At 36.8% G+C, this 21,275-nt stretch overlaps 1 protein-coding gene and 1 long non-coding RNA gene across 7 annotated transcripts in view; one reads left to right on the top strand and one right to left on the bottom strand.

Moving 5' to 3' along the window:
- LOC120477097 (uncharacterized) overlaps positions 1–21,275 on the top strand; it is a 283,701-nt gene that overhangs the window by 120,912 nt on the left and 141,514 nt on the right. The gene's annotated exons all lie outside the window — the stretch shown is intronic.
- The window catches only part of celsr1a (cadherin EGF LAG seven-pass G-type receptor 1a), a 103,343-nt gene continuing 89,924 nt past the window's right edge, over positions 7,857–21,275 (bottom strand). For 2 of the 6 annotated variants that reach the window (XM_039668491.2, XM_039668495.2), the window contains 11 exons: positions 20,072–20,246; positions 16,538–16,650; positions 16,368–16,447; positions 16,143–16,269; positions 15,763–15,888; positions 13,700–13,836; positions 12,110–12,210; positions 11,790–11,945; positions 11,469–11,696; positions 9,327–9,585; positions 7,857–8,824 (listed from right to left, as the gene is read on the bottom strand). In XM_039668491.2, the coding sequence (XP_039524425.2) occupies positions 8,794–8,824; positions 9,327–9,585; positions 11,469–11,696; positions 11,790–11,945; positions 12,110–12,210; positions 13,700–13,836; positions 15,763–15,888; positions 16,143–16,269; positions 16,368–16,447; positions 16,538–16,650; positions 20,072–20,246 (1,533 nt within the window). In that variant the 3' untranslated portion in view covers positions 7,857–8,793. Of the gene's footprint in view, positions 8,855–9,326; positions 9,586–11,468; positions 11,697–11,789; positions 11,946–12,109; positions 12,211–13,699; positions 13,837–15,762; positions 15,889–16,142; positions 16,270–16,367; positions 16,448–16,537; positions 16,651–20,071; positions 20,247–21,275 lie in introns of all 6 variants that reach the window. The other 4 variants (XM_039668493.2, XM_039668492.2, XM_039668494.2 and 1 more) reach the window with 4 other exon arrangements.

The raw sequence follows: 21,275 nt of genomic DNA, 5'->3' as shown, positions 1-21,275 counted from the left end.
TGCACTGCTATTTTTAAATGAGTTCACCCAAAAATGAAAATTCTCACTACTTAGGCAACTCATAATGTCATCAAGACCTTCGTTCATCTTCGGAATACAAATGAAGATATTTTTAATGAAATCTGAGAGCTTTCTGTCCATCCATTGACAGCTACGCAACTATGATGCTTCAAAAAGTTCATAAAGAGTTTGTAAATCAAATCCATTTGAAAGGAGTCATTTAGTCCAAATTTTATGAAGAGACTCGATCACTTTATATAATAAACACATTGAATTTAGGCTGTTACGCAGCACGTTTGAGCTTCTGCAAGAACCAATGAGGTTCATTCTTGTGAAGCACGTTTGAGCTTTAGCACCAATGAGGTTCATTCTTGTGTTACGAAGCACGTTTGAGCTTTAGCAAGAACCAATGAGGTTCATTCTCGTGTTACGCAGCACGTTTGAGCTTTAGCAAGAACCAATAAGGTTCATTCTTGTGTAACGAAGCACGTTTGAGCTTCTGCAAGAACCAATGAGGTTCATTCTCGTGTTACGAAGCACGTTTGAGCTTTAGCAAGAACCAATGAGGTTCATTCTTGTGTAACGAAGCACGTTTGAGCTTCTGCAAGAACCAATGAGGTTCATTCTCGTGTTACGAAACACGTTTGAGCTTCAGCAAGAACCAATGAGGTTCATTCTCGTGTTACGAAACACGTTTGAGCTTCAGCAAGAACCAATGAGGTTCATTCTCGTGTTACGAAACACGTTTGAGCTTCAGCAAGAACCAATGAGGTTCATTCTCGTGTTACGCAGCACGTTGAGCTTTAGCAAGAGCCAATGAGGGTCATTCTCATGTTACGAAGCACGTTTGAGCTTCTGCAAGAACCAATGAAGTTAGTTCTTGCTGATTAATGTTAATTTGTAAATTAAAGACTAATTCAATCTGTTTGTCATAAGTGAATGAGTCTCTTCAGAAAATTTGACATGAGGGGTGAATTTTTGGGTGAACTAACACCCAAACAGTAAGAGAGGTCAAGTTCTTAAAAAAAGGAGCTGAGTCAATAGAGATCATACCCTCCCATGATCCAGACTGATTCAGACCAGTAGACCACTTGAGGCTCAGAGCCATGCGTGTTGATTTAAGGATTAGGATGACAACTTTGATGAACTGAAGCTAATGTGTGTGTTTTTTTTCTTCAATTTTTAACTCCTGTGATGACTACTTTCTCTTGTGCAGAGTGAAAAATACCACCCTAAGCAGTGGTTGTGGTAATTATCACTTTTGGTATACTACAAGTAGACCAGAGACCAAACGACACACCAACACTTCAGTTGTTGAGACCATACATGGTTCAGAAATGCATCAAAACCACAAAATTAAGACTCTTTTAAGGGAGACAGAAATACTCCTGAAAATATACACCAGAGACTTAAAGAGACTTAAGTCAATGGTGTCCATCAACTGTTTGGTTACCAACATTCTTCAGAATATCTTCCTTTGTATTCAGTAGAAGAACGAAACTCATACAGGTTTAAAACTACTTGAGAGTGAGTAAATGATGACAGAATTTTTTAATTTTGAATTGAACTGTTCCTTCCTAAATCCTTTTGTTTGAACCTGAGGTAACAAATATGCCAATAGATGGCGCTAAAAGCTATGGAAACTGCCTCACAAAATACAGACAATCGTATATTATATTTTACTGTGTCTCAACCATTGAGGGAGATGGGAGTTATGGCTGTCACACTTTTTGCTTCAGCATCAGTAACTCACTGAATTTTTGAGCAAGAATGCACCGACTTGTTTACTGCAATAGGCATCAATTCAAATCTCTGCCGGGGTAGGATTTAACACATGCTGGGGTAAGTTGTAATAATTCACAAACCACACAAGAAGCATAAACCGTGGCCACAGCACCTTTTACCCACACGTCCTTTGGATCTTTGAGTTTTCATTGTCCGACGTCTCAGAATCCTCACCACTGGCTTTAAACTTCGTCTTCGCAATTGACTGATCTGTTTTTTCTTTGAAATCCCATCAGTTCCTTTTTGTTTTATCACTGGCTGGCACATATCTGTCTTTCTTTTCCACTGTAAGATTATTAAAAATAAACCATTTTTAGTTGTATGAAAAGGGATTGTAACACCTTTTAAAGATGACCCCTGTCGGCCAGTGTTTAGCTAGCTAGCTGTATTAGCATAATGGAATTAGCAGGTTAAAAATTCATCACATTCTGCCTGAGAAACAATTTACAATTAATTTAATATATTTTATATTATTGTGTCTGCAAAAGTGTAAATACTAAACAAAATTATGTTGTCAAAAAAATGATAATATTATTTTTCTTCATACAATCATAATAAAACTAGCATACACAAAATATGTAAATAAAAGCTTTAGTATACTATTAGTTTGGCCAGTGGCACAGCTTACCCCGAAGTATCCAGACAAACTACCTCTTTTCATGTATTTCTTTTCTTTCTTTATCAAATATACTGAAGGAATACCAAATGAAGAGAGAAACTATTTCCCAAAGGCCATTTCCAACCTGTTTCGCCCTCTTTTTCCCATACTTTCTCTCTTTTTCTGATGGCACTAACTATGTGAGACTTCAGGAAGGGCCAAAGTTTATCAGCACCAAGCTGACTGACAACTCTTAAGTAGCTGTAACTCTATCCATCCCGCTAGATTTCTGCCCAAACCCTGTCAGTCCTGACAGCAGAGGAATGCTCTTTCATACATATTACTTGCTATTTACAACCCATTTTACATAACCATACCCTATTTATTTTTCTAATGTTCCATATTCCGGTAACACTTTAAAAGGAAGTCATATTTAGTTTATAAGAAGTTTAACTTTTGCTAATGCATTTGTTACTGAAATATTTGTCAACAAAATACATCTGTCCATTGTTAGTTCATGCTAGCTCAGGTCCATTAAAAAATATTAACAGATTCATCTTTTGCTTTGACTAATGTCTTACTAAAATGTTGAAAATAACAAACTTTAGTCGTTGACACTTTATAATAATGTCTCGTTTGTTAACGTTAGTTTTTTCTTTTTTTTTTTTTGTAAAGATCGTTTAGAATAAAAAAGTTTATTTAAACAGTTTTCATGTTTACTTCTCGTTTCGGTTGAAGGGCCTTTACATTTGCCCCCCAAAAAACTTAAATTATAAATACAACAAACCCCAGACCAGGTCAGAAAAAGATACGTAAAATTATTTTAACGCATTACTTTCCATAAAAAGTAACTTTTGGGGGAGTAATGCCAGATTTTAACACATTACTTTTAAAAGTATCTTTCCCCAACATTGGAAATGAAGATATTCTACCACACTACTTTTTGATTTTGAGCATGAGCTTAGAGATCATTCACTTCAGTTGTTAATATTTCATGTTTCCTTTGAAGTGAGGCAGTTAAGATCACTTAGGGTAATCAAGCTCAGCTGAAGAGGGATTCTTGCTCTGCCACATGCGACAGTAAATGTGTCACACTGGAATTCAGGGTAAAGGGCAGAAAGCAGGCCTGAGTGAAGTAAATCTCAAACAAGACACTCAAACTAACCTAGTGATGAAGCTTGCATTCATATAAAGCCTACCATACCTGGTGTGTGTGTGTGTGTATATATATATAGGCCTATACATAGTTGAAATAAGCTAGATGCTAACACAAAGTGTGTGGTATCAAGGCACATGGAAGGTGACATGGAAGCATGTTCCAGTGCTGTATTTCAAGATACTATACGGATACTAGTATTATGGAATTAAGCAATAATATATTGACTAACAATAAAACAAGGGTCATATTGATTGCTTCACTCACAAAGAAGGTTTGTTTGTGAAATATGCCCGAAGCAATGTAGCCTAAAGATGTAAAGCAGTAGAGCAGTATTCATACATTTGAATAAAATACTCGATTAAGAGGTTATGAAATGGCAAATGTGTTAAAAGAAACAAGAACAACAATTCTGTATAACTAATATATTGTCCACTTGGGTCTCTAGCTGCCTTAAATGCATGTTTTTTTAAACAAATTACTTTTAAGATTTTTATTATTTTTTAATGATTTTTATGAATTTGTTACATTTCATATACAATATATAATATATAAAATATATAATATTTAATATATATTAAATATATTAGAGTTAATATATTATATAAATATATTAGAATTAATATATATTAAATATTAAATAAAAAAAAAATATATAAAATAATTTGAAATTTTATATATATATATATATATATATATATATAATTTTTGTCATATTTTGTGACCAAAAAAAAAAAAAAATCCTAACTTCTTGAAAATGTGAAATGAAATGTTCAATTTATAGTGTAATTTATTTTATTGTATTTAATATTTAATGTAAATAATAATATATATTATTATATAATTTCAAATTTAACTAACAATTTCAGGCTGTGACCTGAATATATTAGGGCTGTCAAAAAAACTAAATTATATATATATATATATATATGTATGTATTAGGGCTGTCAAACAATTAATCGCAATTAATCGCATCCAAAATTAAAGTTTGCGTTTACATAATATATGTGGGTGCACTGTGTATAATTATTTTATATATATAAATACACACACACATCCTTATATTTAAGAAAAAATTTGATGCATATACTGTATATAGATTTATATATAATTGATATTATATATAAATATAAATTTTTTATATATATATTTTTTTTCTTAAATATACATGCGTGTGTATATATATATATATATGCATAAAATAATTATACACAGTGCATATATATATATATATATATATATATATATATATATATATACACTCACCGGCCACTTTATTAGGTACCCCATGTTAGTAACGGGTTGGACCCCCTTTTGCCTTCAGAACTGCCTCAATTCTTCGTGGCATAGATTCAACAAGGTGCTGGAAGCATTCCTCAGGGAGTTTGGTCCATATTGACATGATGGCATCACACAGTTGCCGCAGATTTGTCGGCTGCACATCCATGATGCGAATCTCCCGTTCCACCACATCCCAAAGATGCTCTATTGGATTGAGATCTGGTGACTGTGGAGGCCATTTGAGTACAGCGAACTCATTGTCATGTTCAAGAAACCAGTCTGAGATGATTCCAGCTTTATGACATGGCGCATTATCCTGCTGAAAGTAGCCATCAGAAGTTGGGTACATTGTGGTCATAAAGGGATGGACATGGTCAGCAACAATACTCAGGTAGGCTGTGGCGTTGCAACGATGCTCAATTGGTACCAAGGGGCCCAAAGAGTGCCAAGAAAATATTCCCCACACCATGACACCACCACCACCAGCCTGAACCGTTGATACAAGGCAGGATGGATCCATGCTTTCATGTTGTAGACGCCAAATTCTGACCCTACCATCGAATGTCGCAGCAGAAATCGAGACTCATCAGACCAGGCAACGTTTTTCCAATCTTCTATTGTCCAATTTCGATGAGCTTGTGCAAATTGTAGCCTCAGTTTCCTGTTCTTAGCTGAAAGGAGTGGCACCCGGTGTGGTCTTCTGCTGCTGTAGCCCATCTGCCTCAAAGTTCGACGTACTGTGCGTTCAGAGATGCTCTTCTGCCCACCTTGGTTGTAACGGGTGGTTATTTGAGTCACTGTTGCCCTTCTATCAGCTCGAACCAGTCTGGCCATTCTCCTCTGACCTCTGGCATCAACAAGGCATTTCCGCCCACAGAACTGCCGCTCACTGGATGTTTTTTCTTTTTCGGACCATTCTCTGTAAACCCTAGAGATGGTTGTGCGTGAAAATCCCAGTAGATTAGCAGTTTCTGAAATACTCAGACCAGCCCTTCTGGCACCAACAATCATGCCACGTTCAAAGTCACTCAAATCACCTTTCTTCCCCATACTGATGCTCGGTTTGAACTAGGGGTGGCACGGTACATGAAAAAACACCCGAACCGTTCGGTTCGCTTGTCTCGGTTCGGAGCGCGTGTGCGTCTCACGGTTCGACGCATGCGCAATGTAACCTCGTGCCCGTATGTGACGTGTGTTTTCTTTTCGCGCGACAAACTTGTTCGACTTGGACCGGCGCTGCACAGAGCGACCGGTGAATAACATCACACTAGAGCGAGTCGGCTCCGTATGCATTCATCACTTTCGCGGTATTTGATGTCATTACCGATCGCTCTGTGCAGCGCCGGTTCAAGTTAATAAACAAGCCAGTAAAAGTGGAGTATGGAGTGCTGCAGGTCACGGCACGCGGAGAAATGGCAAGTGGGAGAGATGAGGGAGTTGGAGGACGCGCCAGCGTCGTATAAGTCTATGGTATAAGTCCGGTGTGTGGGAACATTTTGGATTTCATGTTATGATATTTTAATTTAACTACAGTGGCACTTTATGTATAGATAAGAGCTTCAGTCATACGTTTCCAAACCCTGCACTTTAATTTTAAGTGGAAAAAAGTAACCTCACATTTTGGGAATAGAAGCATTGTTGATACTGTTTTTGTGTTGAGGTTGAATTTCAATTTCACTTTATGTTTATGGCCTTTGCTATTGCTATAGCTTAATTATCTATAGGCAATGAGGTTTCATGTATATTGACATTTAAAAGACAGTGTTTTAAGAGTTCCTCTCTTTTTCTTTTAAAAGATAGAATTTTGGTAAGAGCTACAAAAGTTAGCAGTTGATACATGAAAGTTAATTTCTTTGTGTAAATAAGATTTATGTGATAAAAATGCACAAGTTCTTGTAGAGATAGTGATACACATTCTTTTTTTTTTTTTTGCCAAATAAACAAAAAGCATGTCAATTTCTTCTCTCTTGCTGTATCTAAATCTCACCTAGCTTTCCTCTGAGATAGTCCCAAAATGTGCTTAAAGTCAAAGAGTCAAATTCAGTTTGTGCATGATTGCATGAATATAATATATTTTTTTTTAATACTGTATCCTAAAGTGTGGATAATTAAGCTATATATCACATGCTGAAGTACATTTCTGGAGTGTTAAAGATTAAAAGAAAAAATAACAAGAACCGTACAGAACCGAAAACCGTGACCATAAAACCGTGATACAAACCGAACCGTGGGTTTTGTGAACCGTGCCACCCCTAGTTTGAACTGCAGGAGATTGTCTTGACCATGTCTACATGCCTAAATGCACTGAGTTGCCCCCATGTGATTGGCTGCTTAGAAATTAAGTGTTAACGAGCAGTTGGACAGGTGTACCTAATAAAGTGGCCGGTGAGTGTATATATATATATATATATATTATTTTTGTCATATTTTGTGACCAAAAAAAAAAAAAAATCCTAACTTCTTGAAAATGTGAAATGTTCAATTTATAGTGTAATTTATTTTATTGTATTTAATATTTAATATAAATAATAATATATATTATTATATAATTTCAAATTTAACTAACAATTTCAGGCTGTGACCTGAATATATTAGGGCTGTCAAAAAAACTAAATTATATATATATATATATATATATATATATATATGTATGTATTAGGGCTGTCAAACAATTAATCGCAATTAATCGCATCCAAAATTAAAGTTTGCGTTTACATAATATATGTGGGTGCACTGTGTATAATTATTTTATATATATAAATACACACACACATCCTTATATTTAAGAAAACATTTGATGCATATACTGTATATAGATTTATATATAATTGATATTATATATAAATATAAATTTTTTATATATATTTTTTTTCTTAAATATACATGCGTGTGTGTATATATATATATGCACAAAATAATTATACACAGTCCATATACAGTGTGTATATATATATATATATATATATATATATATATATATACTGTATGTGTGTGTGTGTGTGTGTTTATACTTGACCTCACATAATACAAAAAAGATACAAATTCAGAGAGCTTTTATTTTTACAGCTTCAATTTTTGTCCAGTGTCTCAAAACATAAAAATAAATACAGCTATTTAAAAGAAATCCAGTGTCTTTAGTTGTGAAAAATGGTTTAAAAACACCTACAAGTCTCTTTCACTGCTGTGTCTTTGGAACATGAATGATGAACTTTTCGATTAATAATAATAAAAAAAAACCAAACACATTCATTTTCATTTCCTTGAGTCTAAGGGCAACGTCTTCACAGTTCCAACATAATTAAACATCACCAGTGAAAATAACAGTTGAACAGTGTTTTTAAGTCGTGTTTTGGGAACTAGAGCACCAGAGAAACCCAAATGATTAACGCTTCCAAATCAAGTACAAAAACATCTTTGATTGAACCACATTGGATAAAAATAGTCTCGCATTAAATGTTATTAAAAATGCTTTTCAATATACAAATGTGCCTTAAAAAATATTACAATTTCAAAACAGCGACAGCAAATATATATCTACACAGTAATTACACGAGGAAGGCATTAGTCAAGCTCCTCTATGAGGACGGGCCAAGAACATTTCAGCCTTCTGTGAGCACAAAATGTCTCGACACAGTTTCAGCCTTGTGCGATCAAACAAAATTACCTACAAAACAACTGAAGTCCCTTCAAGTCCACCTGTCAGTCAGTCGGAGCGTGTCGCTCGGCATGCTGGGATGGTTGAAGTCCCACGTTGAGTGGTTTGGCACTTCTTCTTCGCTAACCCGATACATTCCCTTATTCTTTCCTTATGGTTCATTTGAACAGGCTGACGTCTGCAGTAATACTGTTCTCAGATGGAGCCTGGACCCCAGGGACACGCTGGAGAGCAAGGTGCGCCTATAAGGAGGGGTTTTGGGGTGATCCACCTTTGCTTTCCACCTTCCTCCCTCTGTCGAGGGCTGGTATCCGTCCCTCACGAGGGCAAAGGTTCCTCAGGTTTCCTGCTGGGTCAAATTGATGTTTCATTACTGCCGCTGTAGTGAGCAGAAAAGGGAGAGAAAAGGAAGGAGGATACATGCGGGTTAGGAGGGTGTTCTGTAGGCGCATGCCACATGGACAACAGGTGTGAAGAAGACGCTCTTTGTTTTCGGGACACATGCTCTCTCCAACAGACAAAAGAGCTGAACAGGCTCAGAGGGCTCGGGTTTCAAAAAACATGCAAAACTGAACACCTATAATCTAGAAATATCTGTCGAAAATGTAATACCAGCCTTTGTTCAGTATCGTTCGGTGATGTCATTACGGTTTAAACATGCACGGTAAAGAATATTGATTTTATGTTATATTATATATAGTGACGCAACAATATAGCGTGTCACAATTGATAATCCATTACTGTACCGCCTTTATTTTTGGAATCGAAACCAAACAAATAATAAGAAAAAAACACAGATAACAGAAGATAGGTTTGGGTGAAGAGAGGTGGAGTGTGAAAGAGCGTCTTACTCCGAGTCTGAGTGGTTGCCGCCGTTGACGGTCACTGGTTTTAGATTCATGGCCATGCCGTTCTGCTGTTCTCGCGGTGGGACGGGCGGTCGGTGGGGGGGCTTGATGATGTTGCCATTGCCCCCGTCATTAGAAGCTAAAGAGGGAGCTCTGGAGGAGATGGTGGGGGGATTGTAGTCCGATAACTTCTCCCGAAGTTTGTTTTTCATGTTTTTGTCTGTCAGCGGAGGAGGATATGTGATCTTATTCTTCAAAATACCTATGAGAAGAAAGTACATGAGGATATTAGTATAAACTGCATGTAGAATCTTTTCTTAAGCCTCTTTGTTTAGGAGTCACATTTGCCTCCTTCTCGGTCAAAAGTGACCGGAGTCTTGAAAATCAATGTAATATATTTTTCTTATTATATATTATTTCGAATTTTTCGAATTATTATTTCGAATTTTTCGACGCAGTGCAAATATTTATTAAATTCTTTTTTCAATAAATTCAATATTTCACATTAAAATAGAGTGAATACGTTTAAAATCTTTTTTTTTAAAGTGAGAATACGCCAGAGAATAAGATTAACGCCATCCAGAGGCGTTAAAAAAAAATAAAAACTTTATAGCTCCCTGTATAAATTTATAGAGTGGCTTTTGGGTTGCCATTTTTAAACATAATTTCTTAATTTTATTTCTTAATTTTGCATTTAGATATATATCTACACATTCTAAAAGATAGTTTTTTGTCAAGGTTCAGATATTGTATCGTGTAACACTTGTGTAACATTAGTTAACTACCTTAGTTAACATGAACAATACTTCAACATCATTTATTAATCTTGATTAATATTAATTTCAACATCATTAAACATCACCAGTGAAAATAGTTGTGTTTTGGGAACTAGAGCACCAGAGTAGGGATGCACCGATATGAAAATTTTGGCCGATAACCGATAATTCTTTATATTTGAAAGCCGATAACCGATATATCGGCCGATAAACTTAAATCCAAATTTTTATCTAATTTTGAGAGCCTGATTACAAAACAAAAGTCTCACAATTAAATCCATGAGCACAAGGGCACAATTATAATGATGTTCTCCAGTCGATATGACAGATTTGCGCTGCACATGTTGTCCCGAACCAGATTTTCATTTTTTCAAGAGATTTCAATCATATTTCAAGAAATTCAAAAACATAAACAGTTCTCAACAAGTGTCTCAGCTGAAGGGAATAATACATTATTTATCGGCTTTAATATATTGGCCACATTTTATTTCCAGGCCGATAACGAAAACATTAAAAATGAACATATATCGGCCGATACCGATATGCTGGCCGATATATCGTGCATCCTTAAGAGAAACCCAAATGATTAATGCTCGCAAATCAAGTACAAAAACATCTTTGATTGAACCACATTGGATAAAAATAGTCTTGCATTAAATGTTATTAAAAATGTATTTTCTAATACATTAAAATCAACAGTTGTATTTGTTAGCATTAATTAATCCACTGTCAACTAGCATGAACAAACAATGAACATCTGTATTTTTATTACCATTAACAAAGATGAATAAATGTATTACTCATTGTTAATTCATTTACAATTGTTAATTAATGAACCTTATTATAAAGTTGTTGTTTTTTTTAGATAAGTATCAGGTTTTGCATTTTGATTACAATCAAACATTACAATTTTGTTAGAAAGGGAACACATGGAAAGCCTATTTGTTACGCAGAATTTGATAATTAAAAAAATCTAACAAAATAAGCAATGGTTAGCAATACATCTTGTTTGCTGTGCACTTTTTTTCATGTGAAGTGGCTGATTTGTAGTTTGCACCACCAAAAGATTCTTAGAGTTTTTTTCGTATTTACCATTCATTACCATTTTTGACCGCAAGGGAGCCAAGTGTGACCTTGTTTGACCATTTAACATATCCGAATCATGTCCGTGATTGTTTGTGTTCACATAGCTAATGAGCCAAAAGTAACCAAGTGTCGTCATATTCCGATGAAGCAAAAAAGTAAAAAAATTCAAAACGTAAAATTGCCCAGAGGGTTAATTTATCTATTTATTGATTTTTGATTAATCTTTCAAAAATCCCTGCTCAACTGCTGTTTTACAGTTAATAAAAGTGTTGATTTTCCACACCTTTTCTCTGTTCAGGCTGGTGGTTGCTGTTGGCTTGAACGGAGGGTGTTGGGTGGTCTTTGTCCTGAGTTGTCTCTCCGATGTGATTGAGTTTATTTTCCTGATGGAGCTCCACATTAACTTTCGTCTCCACTTTGAGTCTCTCTGCCCCTCCGGGATCTTCACTGTCACTGGCTGTCATGGTTTCAATCGGCCAGTAAGGCTTGACATGATTGGACACCGTGTCCACTGCGACACAAAAAAAACGGGGTTTAATGTTATTTGACAGGTCAATACATCCATCAATTTATAATGTCCATATTGAATGTAAAAGAGAAATACCATCTTTTGCACCCTTTGGAGTGCTGTGTAGTGGTTGTCTCTCATTATTCCACTTTGGCTTCATGTCCATGTCTTCATCCTCGCTGTCGGACGAGTGAGAGGAGGCGTACGAGCTGCTGTGTTCGTCTACAGAGAGCTCGCTGTCCGAATCGGAGTCTGAATACACACGACCTTGCATCACTCTCAACAGTTTGTTTAAGGATACATAGGGAAGCTAAGAAATGTTATCAACAATATAGATGTCACACTACCCTAGTCTACATGTGGATAACAGGCGTTATAGTATATATCAGTGCTGGCTTGGTAAAGATTTCTCATACCATCTGCTTTAGTGCCGTTATGGAAGAGTGAGCCGTCAATGTCGGTGAGTCCGGCTTTAGCGTTTCCAGATGAAACACTGGGCTTCTGACCCAATTCATCCCTGTGTAGGAGTGAAAGAAGGAGAATGAGGGAGATACAAGACGGATGCCCCTCACATGACCTCTACACAGTGAGATTAGATTCGAGTGAAAAATAAAATGAAAAATGTCCCACATATGACCAACCAGGCTGTGTTGACTTGCTCAAACTTTTGTTATAGGTTCATAAAATTGCATCTAAACTCCTAAAATTTCACTCATTTGCACGCCCAAGATACGACTAGCTTTTGATATATACAGTAGATGTATATATACTTGCATATTAGGGGTGAAACGATACATGTATTCGTATTGAACCGTTCGGTTCGGTTTTCGGTACGCATTTTTGAACCGAACGGTTCATTGGACCATTTTTCGTGCTGACCAAAATTTTGTTATTTCAAAATTTAAACTATGAAATATGTCGTTAATTTTGAGGTCATTCTGCTAGTATGCAATGCTAGCAACAAGCTTGCAGGGAGGTGTTCTTAAAAGATACATCATAATACTGAATCCTGTCAGCAAATTCATATAATTGACACTAGGGCTGTGCAAAGATTAATTGCGATTAATCGCATCCAAAATAAAAGTTTGTGTTTACATAATTGTGTGTGCTGTGTATAATTATTTTGTATATATAAATACACACACATGCACGTATATATTTAAGAAAATGTGTTATTGATCCATAAAATATTTATATTTATATATAATATAGATTATGTGTTTATATATATAGTATTTACGTGCAAATAATTCTTAACTATATACATGCATGCATATGTATTTATATATACAAAATAATTATACACAGCACACACACACATATCATGTAAACACAAACTTTTATTTTGGATGCGATTAGGGCTGTCAAGCGATTAATCGCGATTAATCGCATCCAAAATAAAAGTTTGTGTTCACATAATATATGTGGGTGCACTGTATATAATTATTTTGTATATATATATAAATACACACACATGCATGTATATTTAAGAAAAAAATATTATTTATAAATAAAATATACATAATATAAATTATATATTAATCTATTTAGAGTATATACATTAAAATATTTCTTAAATATAAATAAAATAATACAATAATTATACACAGTGCACCCACATATATTACGTAAACACAAACTTTTATTTTGGATGCGATTAATCGCGATTATTCGCGATTAATCGTTTAACAGCCCTAATTTACACATAATAATAAGTGCTTTGGAAATGACCAATGAACTGAATCTTATACACAGCATTTGAGATGTCACAAGGTCGTGTTCAGTGTATACAATGAGACGGATGTTAACACACACCATTCATGGATGTACGTGCAGGGACAGGTTAGAGTTTGTGTACATTATCGCAGCACTGCAAAGCAGAAGTCATGCACGTTTGCTCATGCACATGAAAAGAGAAGAGTCAATTAAAAAACTATTGGGAAATGTCAAGTCGGACAGAAAGAGAAAGTGAAAAGTTACATATTGCCCAAGCAGTAGCGTGTTACCTGTGCGTGTAAATAAGGTAGCTGCTGTGACTCTTAGCTGACCTGACTGTGCTCTCCAGAGACACCGTCGACTCGCCGATGCCTGAGCGGAACAGCGCGCCGTCCTCCATGTATGTGTTATTACAGTTCAGGGTACGCTAAACACAGAGGAAGAGCACAGTACTGTAAATCAAGCAAAATAATACATTTCCAAATGCCAGACCACTTAATAGCTTCTTCCTTTAAAGCTGCAATACCTAAGATTTAGATGCCGCTAGAGGGCGCTACATTCAAAACAACAACAACGGCTTTGCTTGATGACGACGTGGAGGAACGCGGAATGATGGGAACTGTTGTTTTCAACTCCACCGTGGATAAATCAGTCAGACGGGAATCGAAAATTAGTTGTCATGGATGAGGTAAAGTTCGATTTCTATAAACGTTGCGTTTAATGACATGCTTGTTTTTCATTAAACTGAAATAACCGCAAGAAAAGTCAGGTTTAAAAGTAAATTAGTTATCACAGATGTTACTGGACGAAGCTATGGTGGAGAGGGTTTGAAGGGGCAGGTCTCTTGCAAGGAGTTGACGTGGCTGGTCCTCCTTGGTAACTTTATAAAAATAAAAAATCAATTTAATGTACATTTGACACATCTTTTCATGTCGTGTAAGTAACCACAGCTACAGTTTCACAAAATTAACGTTAAGGACACTGGACGAGAAGCTGCAGCGCCGCGTCGCGCCACATCTTTAAAATTCGAAAACATTATTATCTATAAGTGTATACATACCGGCGGCGCCATTCGGCGTCTGTCCGCGGCGCCCAGCAACAACGCCTCAGGACCGTGTTCAAAATCCTGCTGCGCCACAGAGCGCCATTTACATAGTTTTATATAAAATTTTAATTATTTTTGTCTCAAATCGTTGCTAATGGATCCTGACTTCGCCCTATGCTGCAATATGCATTTAGTTTTGCAGTCATTTACAGAAATCAGCTGCTTGAATGACAATTGCTGATGTTATTATTAGATTTTTCAGGTGAGATTCTCAATTCACTGAGGATGATCTGATTCTGAGGTAAAGTTTTCAGAATGCAAACTCAGCAACGATTGTATTTAATTGTACAGTACAATCATAACATAGAGCAGACATTATCTTCATTTTCTGTCATTAAACATAATATTCCTGGCCATACACTGATGAGAAAGTGCGCGTCCGGTGTTCGATGCTGTGGAGTTGTCCTAAACGTGGCGCGGCGCTTCTCGTCCGGTGTGCGACCCCCTTTACAGCCAACAGTTCACATTCCGAGAATAAATGAAAAGAGTAATTGTGCTCCATTCCATAACAAATGTGCGAAACAAGCTGACGTTTGTTGCTTGATAGACGCTAACGCACAACTACAACTACCGCATTTGTCCAGGACTACACGTAGTACGAGCGGAAACCGAGGTAAGCGGATATGACGCGATTGACTGGCGACTCCCAGCTCACCCCTGCTCATACGCCCCGTTTCCTTGGTTAAAATCTAAATTTTCTCGCGATTTAAACATTGTTTGAAACATTTGGAATATTGTGAGTTATCATCATAACTAAATATATAACACTAGCCTTGTGATTTTGGGATATTTGAATGCAAAAATCTTAGGTATTGCACCTTTAATATATATTAAATTACTTTCTTATTGCTTGCAAATTCCATAATTGAAATGATTTGGTTATTCATTTGCTACATAGACAAATTGACATTCAATCTGATTCTAACAGCTGATTCTATCAGATGCATTAAAGGGATACTCCACTTTTTTTGGAAATAGGCTCATTTTACCACTCCCCCAGAGTTAAACAGTTGAGTTTTACTGTTTTCGAATCCATTCAGCTGGTTTTCTGATATTTAGAAGAATATCAGTAACCAGACAGTTTCTGGTCTCATTGACTTCCATAGTAGGAAAACAAATATACTATGGAAGTCAATGAGACCAGAAACTGTCTGGTTACTGATATTCTTCTAAATATCAGTGGAGTATCCCTTTAAGGATAATTCATGGATAAATACTGAATCATTTATATGTGTGGCAGAAACTTACCGTCAGTAGGGTGGTGCGTGTGGTGCTGGACTCATCGGATAACTGTTTCTTTCCCGTGAAAACGTTCTTCAGATGTTTCCTCACCTCTTTATTGAACACGATGTGGAAGAAGAAAATGAATATGCCCTGAAACACAGAAACAGTGTTAGTTATTTTTGTTTTACGTGTTGCGTGCTTTTGTCATTTTTCAAAATATGTATTCACTGCCATTATAAACATTTTTTTAGCATAACTCTGATTGTATTCTTCTGAAAGAATGTCATATACACCTAGGATGAGTAAATCAGGGGCTAATTTTCATTTTTGGAAATTGTTCGTAAAACCGGGCCATAGTGATGCTTTCCTTATTTCCCTTTTTTCAGAAAGAGTGTGACTGTTACCTGCAGACAGCTGAAGATGGCAAACAGATAGTGGAAGGTCATGACATCACTGTTAACAGCCATTAAACCCAGCACCCAGGTGGCGCTAATGAGCAACAGGAGTAAGAAGGCCATCCGCATAGCAGGACTGGAGCGCATGCGAAAACAAACCACAATGAGCACCACTATACTTTATAAAACAATCCTCAGTAAATGCTCTCAAGGAACAGGATAACAACGTCTTACATGACCCCAGACTTCTCATGAGAACGTTGTCTACGCCCACACGACGCCTTGGCTGCCAGCACGAAGATAACAACGTTGACCTGTTGAAGAGATCGTTTAACATTCAAGCAGTTAATGCAGGTAGAGAATTACATGAGACTGATAGTTAGAATGATCTATAGATGACTTACCAGAACCACTACACCAATGGGTCCGGCAAAACTCCAGATGAGGGTGTCGTGGACAGACAGCCAACAGAAGTCAGGGTTTCCATATCCCTGAGGATCCAAACCCACAGCCAAACCTGATGGGACATTAACACCAAAAGCATGTTAAGATAACATGCTTTGGTCTGTAAAACTTGCTTTCTGCCGTCCTGCCGGTGAACGTGATTTTAGCACATCTTTGTTGACCCTGGATCAACATTCCAATCAAACAGTTAGATTTGAGGGACAAGCTTACAGTTTATGTCAAGTTTAGGCTTACAACCAGGGTGAGGAGGTTCTAGGTTCTATCAGTGTTATTCACCTATCATTACCCTCTAATTTTAGGGGTAGAGTTAGGATTAGGACTCATTTTTCAGACAGGATTAACAAAATATGCCTTACTTAGCAAAATCAAGGTAAACCAATGTGCTAAGATTTTGAGGGTGGTTTTCACGGCGTTGTTATTTGGTTGTTCCAAGTAATTTATAGGGGTGTTGCTTAGTGGTTACTAAGGTGTTGATACGCAGTTTACGCTGTTTGTAGTTTTGTTTTTTACACCTTGCTTGGGTGTTGCTTCTGTAGGCGGTTGCTAAGGTGTCTCGAGTGACTGCTACGAGGTTTCTAGGGTTGTTAAGGCTTTGCTATGCAGTTAATGTGTTCTGAGCTGTTTTTTTGCAATGATGTTAGTAAGTTTTTGGGTGTGGTTTTTTTTTAACATGTGACTGCCACATCATTCAGAGTGGTTGCTAGGGTGTTGCTACTTTAAGGAGATTTCTAAGGTGTTGATATGGTGCCCTGAAGTAATTGTTACATGGTTGCTAGGGTATTCTATGTGGTTGTTAGGGCTTTGCTATGTAGTTACTAATGTGTTCTGGGTGGTTTTATAGTTTTTTGCATGTTGCTAAGTTTATGGGAGTGTGTTTTTAACATGTGAATGCCACAGCGTTCAAGGTGGTTGCTAGGGTGTTGCTACTGTAGGGGACTGCTAAGGTGTTGATATGGTGTCCTGAGTAATTGTTACATGGTTTCTAGGGTATTCTATGTGGTTGTTAGGGCTTTTCTATGTAGTTACTAATGTGTTCTGTGTGGTTTTATAGTTTTTTGCATGTTGCTAAGTTTATGGGAGTGTTTTTTTTTTTAACGTGTGAATGCCACCTTGTTCAGGGTGGTTGCTATTGTAGGTGGTTGCTAAAGTGATCTAAGTTTGCAGTTACTAAGGTGCTCCAAGTGTTGCGAAGCAGTTAAGTTGTTGAGAGTGTTGTATTTTAAGATATTTCTATGTATATACAGCAGTGTTTCAGGGCGTTGTTATTTGGTTGTTCCAAGTTATTTATTGGGGTGTTGCTTAGTGGTTCCTAAGGTGTTGATATGCAGTTTACTCTGTATTTTTTTAACACCCTGCTTGGGTGTTGCGACTGTAGGTGGTTGCTAAGGTGTCCCGAGTAACTGCTACGAGGTTTCTAGTGTTTTTAGGTTGTTGTTAAGGCTTTGCTATGCAGTTAATAATGTGTTCTGAGTGTTGTTGTTTTTTGGTTGTTGTTTTTTTTTGCAATGATGTTACTAAGTTTTTGGGAGTGTTTTTTTTTAACATGTGAATGCCACAGTGTTCAGGGTGGTTGCTAGGGTGTTGCTACTGTAGGGGATTTCTAAGGTGTTGATATGGTGTCCTAAATAATTGTTACATGGTTGCTAGGGTATTCTAGGTGGTTGTTAGGGCTTTGCTATGCAGTTACTAATGTCCTCTGAGTGGTTTTATAGTTTTTTGCATGTTGTTAAGTTTATGGGAGTGTTTTTTAACATGTGACTGCCACATTGTTCAGGGTGGTTGCTATTGTAGGTGGTGGCTAAGGTGATCTAAGTTTGCAGTTACTAAGGTGCTCCAAGTGTTGCGAAGCAGTTAAGTTGTTTGGAGTGTTGTATTTTAAGATATTTCCATGTAAATACAGCAGTATTTCATGGCGTTGTTATTTGGTTGTTCCAAGTAATTTATAGGGGTGTTGCTTAGTGGTTCCTAAGGTGTTGATATGCAGTTTACACTGTTTGTGTTTTTTTTTTTTTTAACATCTTGCTTGGGTGTTGCTACTGTAGGTGGTTGCTAAGGTGTCCCGAATAACTGCTACGAGGTTTCTATGGTTTTTAGGTTGTTGTTAAGGCAGTTCTATGCAGTTAATTATGCCACAGCATGCAGGGTGGTTGCTAGGGTGTTGCTACTGTAGGGAATTGCTAAGGTGTTGATATGGTGTCCTGAGTAATTGTTACATGGTTGCTAGGGTATTCTAGGTGGTTGTTAGGGCTTTGCTATGCAGTTACTAATGTGTTCTGCATGGTTTTATGGTTTTTTTGCAATGTTGTTGCTAAGTTTATGGGATTGTTCTTTAACATGTGAATGCCACATTGTTCAGGGTGCTTGCTATTGTATGTGGTTGCTAAGGTGATCTAAGTTTGCAGTTACTAAGGTGTTCCAAGTGTTGTGACGCAGTTGTTGGGAGTGTTGTATTTTAAGATATTTCTATGTAAATACAGCAGTGTTTCAGGGCGTTGCTAGTGTAGGTGATTGCTAGGGTGCTCTCCTTGGTTAATAGCATATTGCTTTTTTTTTTTTTTTTTTGCTATGTGATATTAATGTATAGCAGCTGTTCTAAGCCATTTAGCAATGTGGATATCAGGGTGTTCTGGGTGGTTTCTATAGTCTTGCAACATTATGTGGTTGCTAAGGTATTCTGAAATTTTAAGCCTGTTGCTATTGAGCCCTTAGTCATCATTGCTAGGGATTTCTAGGATATTCTACAATTACTAATGTGTTCTTAGTGGTTTTTAGAGTGTTCCATGTTGGTTGCTAGAGCTTTACTATGCAGTTTCTAATGTATTCTGAGTGGTTGTCAGTGTTTCTATGTGGATGGTTACTAAGCCTCCCCTATGTTTCACTCATATTCTAAGATATTCTAGTCTCCAGATATGGTTTGGGTTCCTCCATTAACAGGAAAAGTCTTCATATCATTCATGTCCACAGCACCATTCCAGAAAGGAGTAAATAAAGCAGGCAGGTATTCATTGAGCTGGGAGGAGAAGAGAGGAGTCGGGTCAGTCTCTATTATCTGTAGGATAGGGGCTTTTTCACTGCTTTGAGCATGTGCCAGTGGAGAAAGTGACACCCATTATGGAGAGCGGAGCCATCGGAGAGAAAACAGAAAAAGAAAGAGCGAGGGACTGAGAGGTAGTAATATGAAGACAATGGCGTCCTGTCTCATTCCCACAGGGATCACACAAACACACACCCACCTAAAGAAAGGGGCGAGTCCAAGCCCGACAACATAAATGTGGCGGATTAAAAACATGTCCAATAGTCTAAAATTCATAAGCTGAAGGTGTGTATCTATGTCGACATTATGGACATTCGTTGAGTGCATGAGCGTACAAATATGAATCTGCAACGACGTTAGGCCGGGTGCACTGTATGAACATGAAATAGTAATTAGGGCATAGACTGAAGAGACAGAGACAGACAGGTGTGTGTCTGACCTGTAATAATAGCAGGGATCCCCCAGCCGATGGCGTAGTAGAAGCGCATGTGGCCATGGTTGATGTTTCTGACTTCTGTGAGCATGCGGTAAATGTGCAAACCCTCCACAAACGTCCAGGCAAAGGTGCACATGTAGAAGTAGTGCAGGAGGATGGCTATCACTGTACACACAAACTACAGAGAGAGAGAGAGAGAGCATATTCTCATTATTGCAATACATGCTATTAGCAAAAAATACAATAAAATTATTAAAAAAATTAAATAGTAAAAATCAAAATATTAGCAAAAAATTAAGGCTGCACAACAAATCCTACCATGATGTATAGATAAACAAACCTTTTCCCGAGTCAATTCGTTCATTTCGTTCGTTGAATGAACTAAATGACACGAAAAAAGATTTGTTCATTTTGATAAACGAGTTCGAACAGGAGAGTCACGAACGCGCATCACAGAACAGTGCAAGGCGACCATTTGAGCTTAAAAAACGTAAACTTTGTTATTTTTTTTTTTAAATGAGAGATCGTTTCACTTGATAAGACCTTTATTCATCGTCTGGAATCGTTTAAAGCCCTTTGAACAGTTTGCATTTTGCACTGAAACTGTCTTTTGGCTCTTGAACCGTTTGGTTACCAGTAAAGTCCATTATATGGAGAAAAATCCTGGAATGTTTTCATCAAAAACTTTAATTTCTTTTCGACTGAAGAAAAAAAGACATGGACTTCTTGGATGACATGGGGGTGAGTAAATTATCAGAAAAAGTTTTTTTTAAAAGTGAACTACTCCTTTAAGTGTACATTTATTTACATTTATACTTGGAGGCGCAAAATTAGCATTTTTCAAGCCATGAAAAACTGCATGTATCACTATTTGCAGTAAACAAGATCCAATTTGTTACTATTTACACTTGGTCCAAAGAAATTAAGCGTAAATAGCATATACCTTCTTTTTCACTTAGCTACTACATTATGTTAAAGATTGAAGTACATATAGACCATTTCGCAAGATGTTAACAACACTGGTCCAGAAGCACTTCCTGTTTCAGTTTTTAACACTACATAAAGCTGGGATAAAATACAACCAACAGAACATTTAAAACTGAATCAAAAAGTTAAACAAACATCTTTAAGATGTTTTCTTTACATGTGAAATAAAGAAAACAGTTACAAACTGAAACAGGAAGTGTTTATATCTTACAAAATGGTC

Source organism: Pimephales promelas, chromosome 24 (genome assembly GCF_988280905.1).
Source record: "Pimephales promelas chromosome 24, fPimPro1.hap1.1, whole genome shotgun sequence".
In the NCBI taxonomy this organism is placed as follows: domain Eukaryota; kingdom Metazoa; phylum Chordata; class Actinopteri; order Cypriniformes; family Leuciscidae; genus Pimephales; species Pimephales promelas.
The sequence above is the reverse complement of the archived record's forward strand: the minus strand, read 5'-3'. Positions and strand labels throughout refer to the sequence as shown.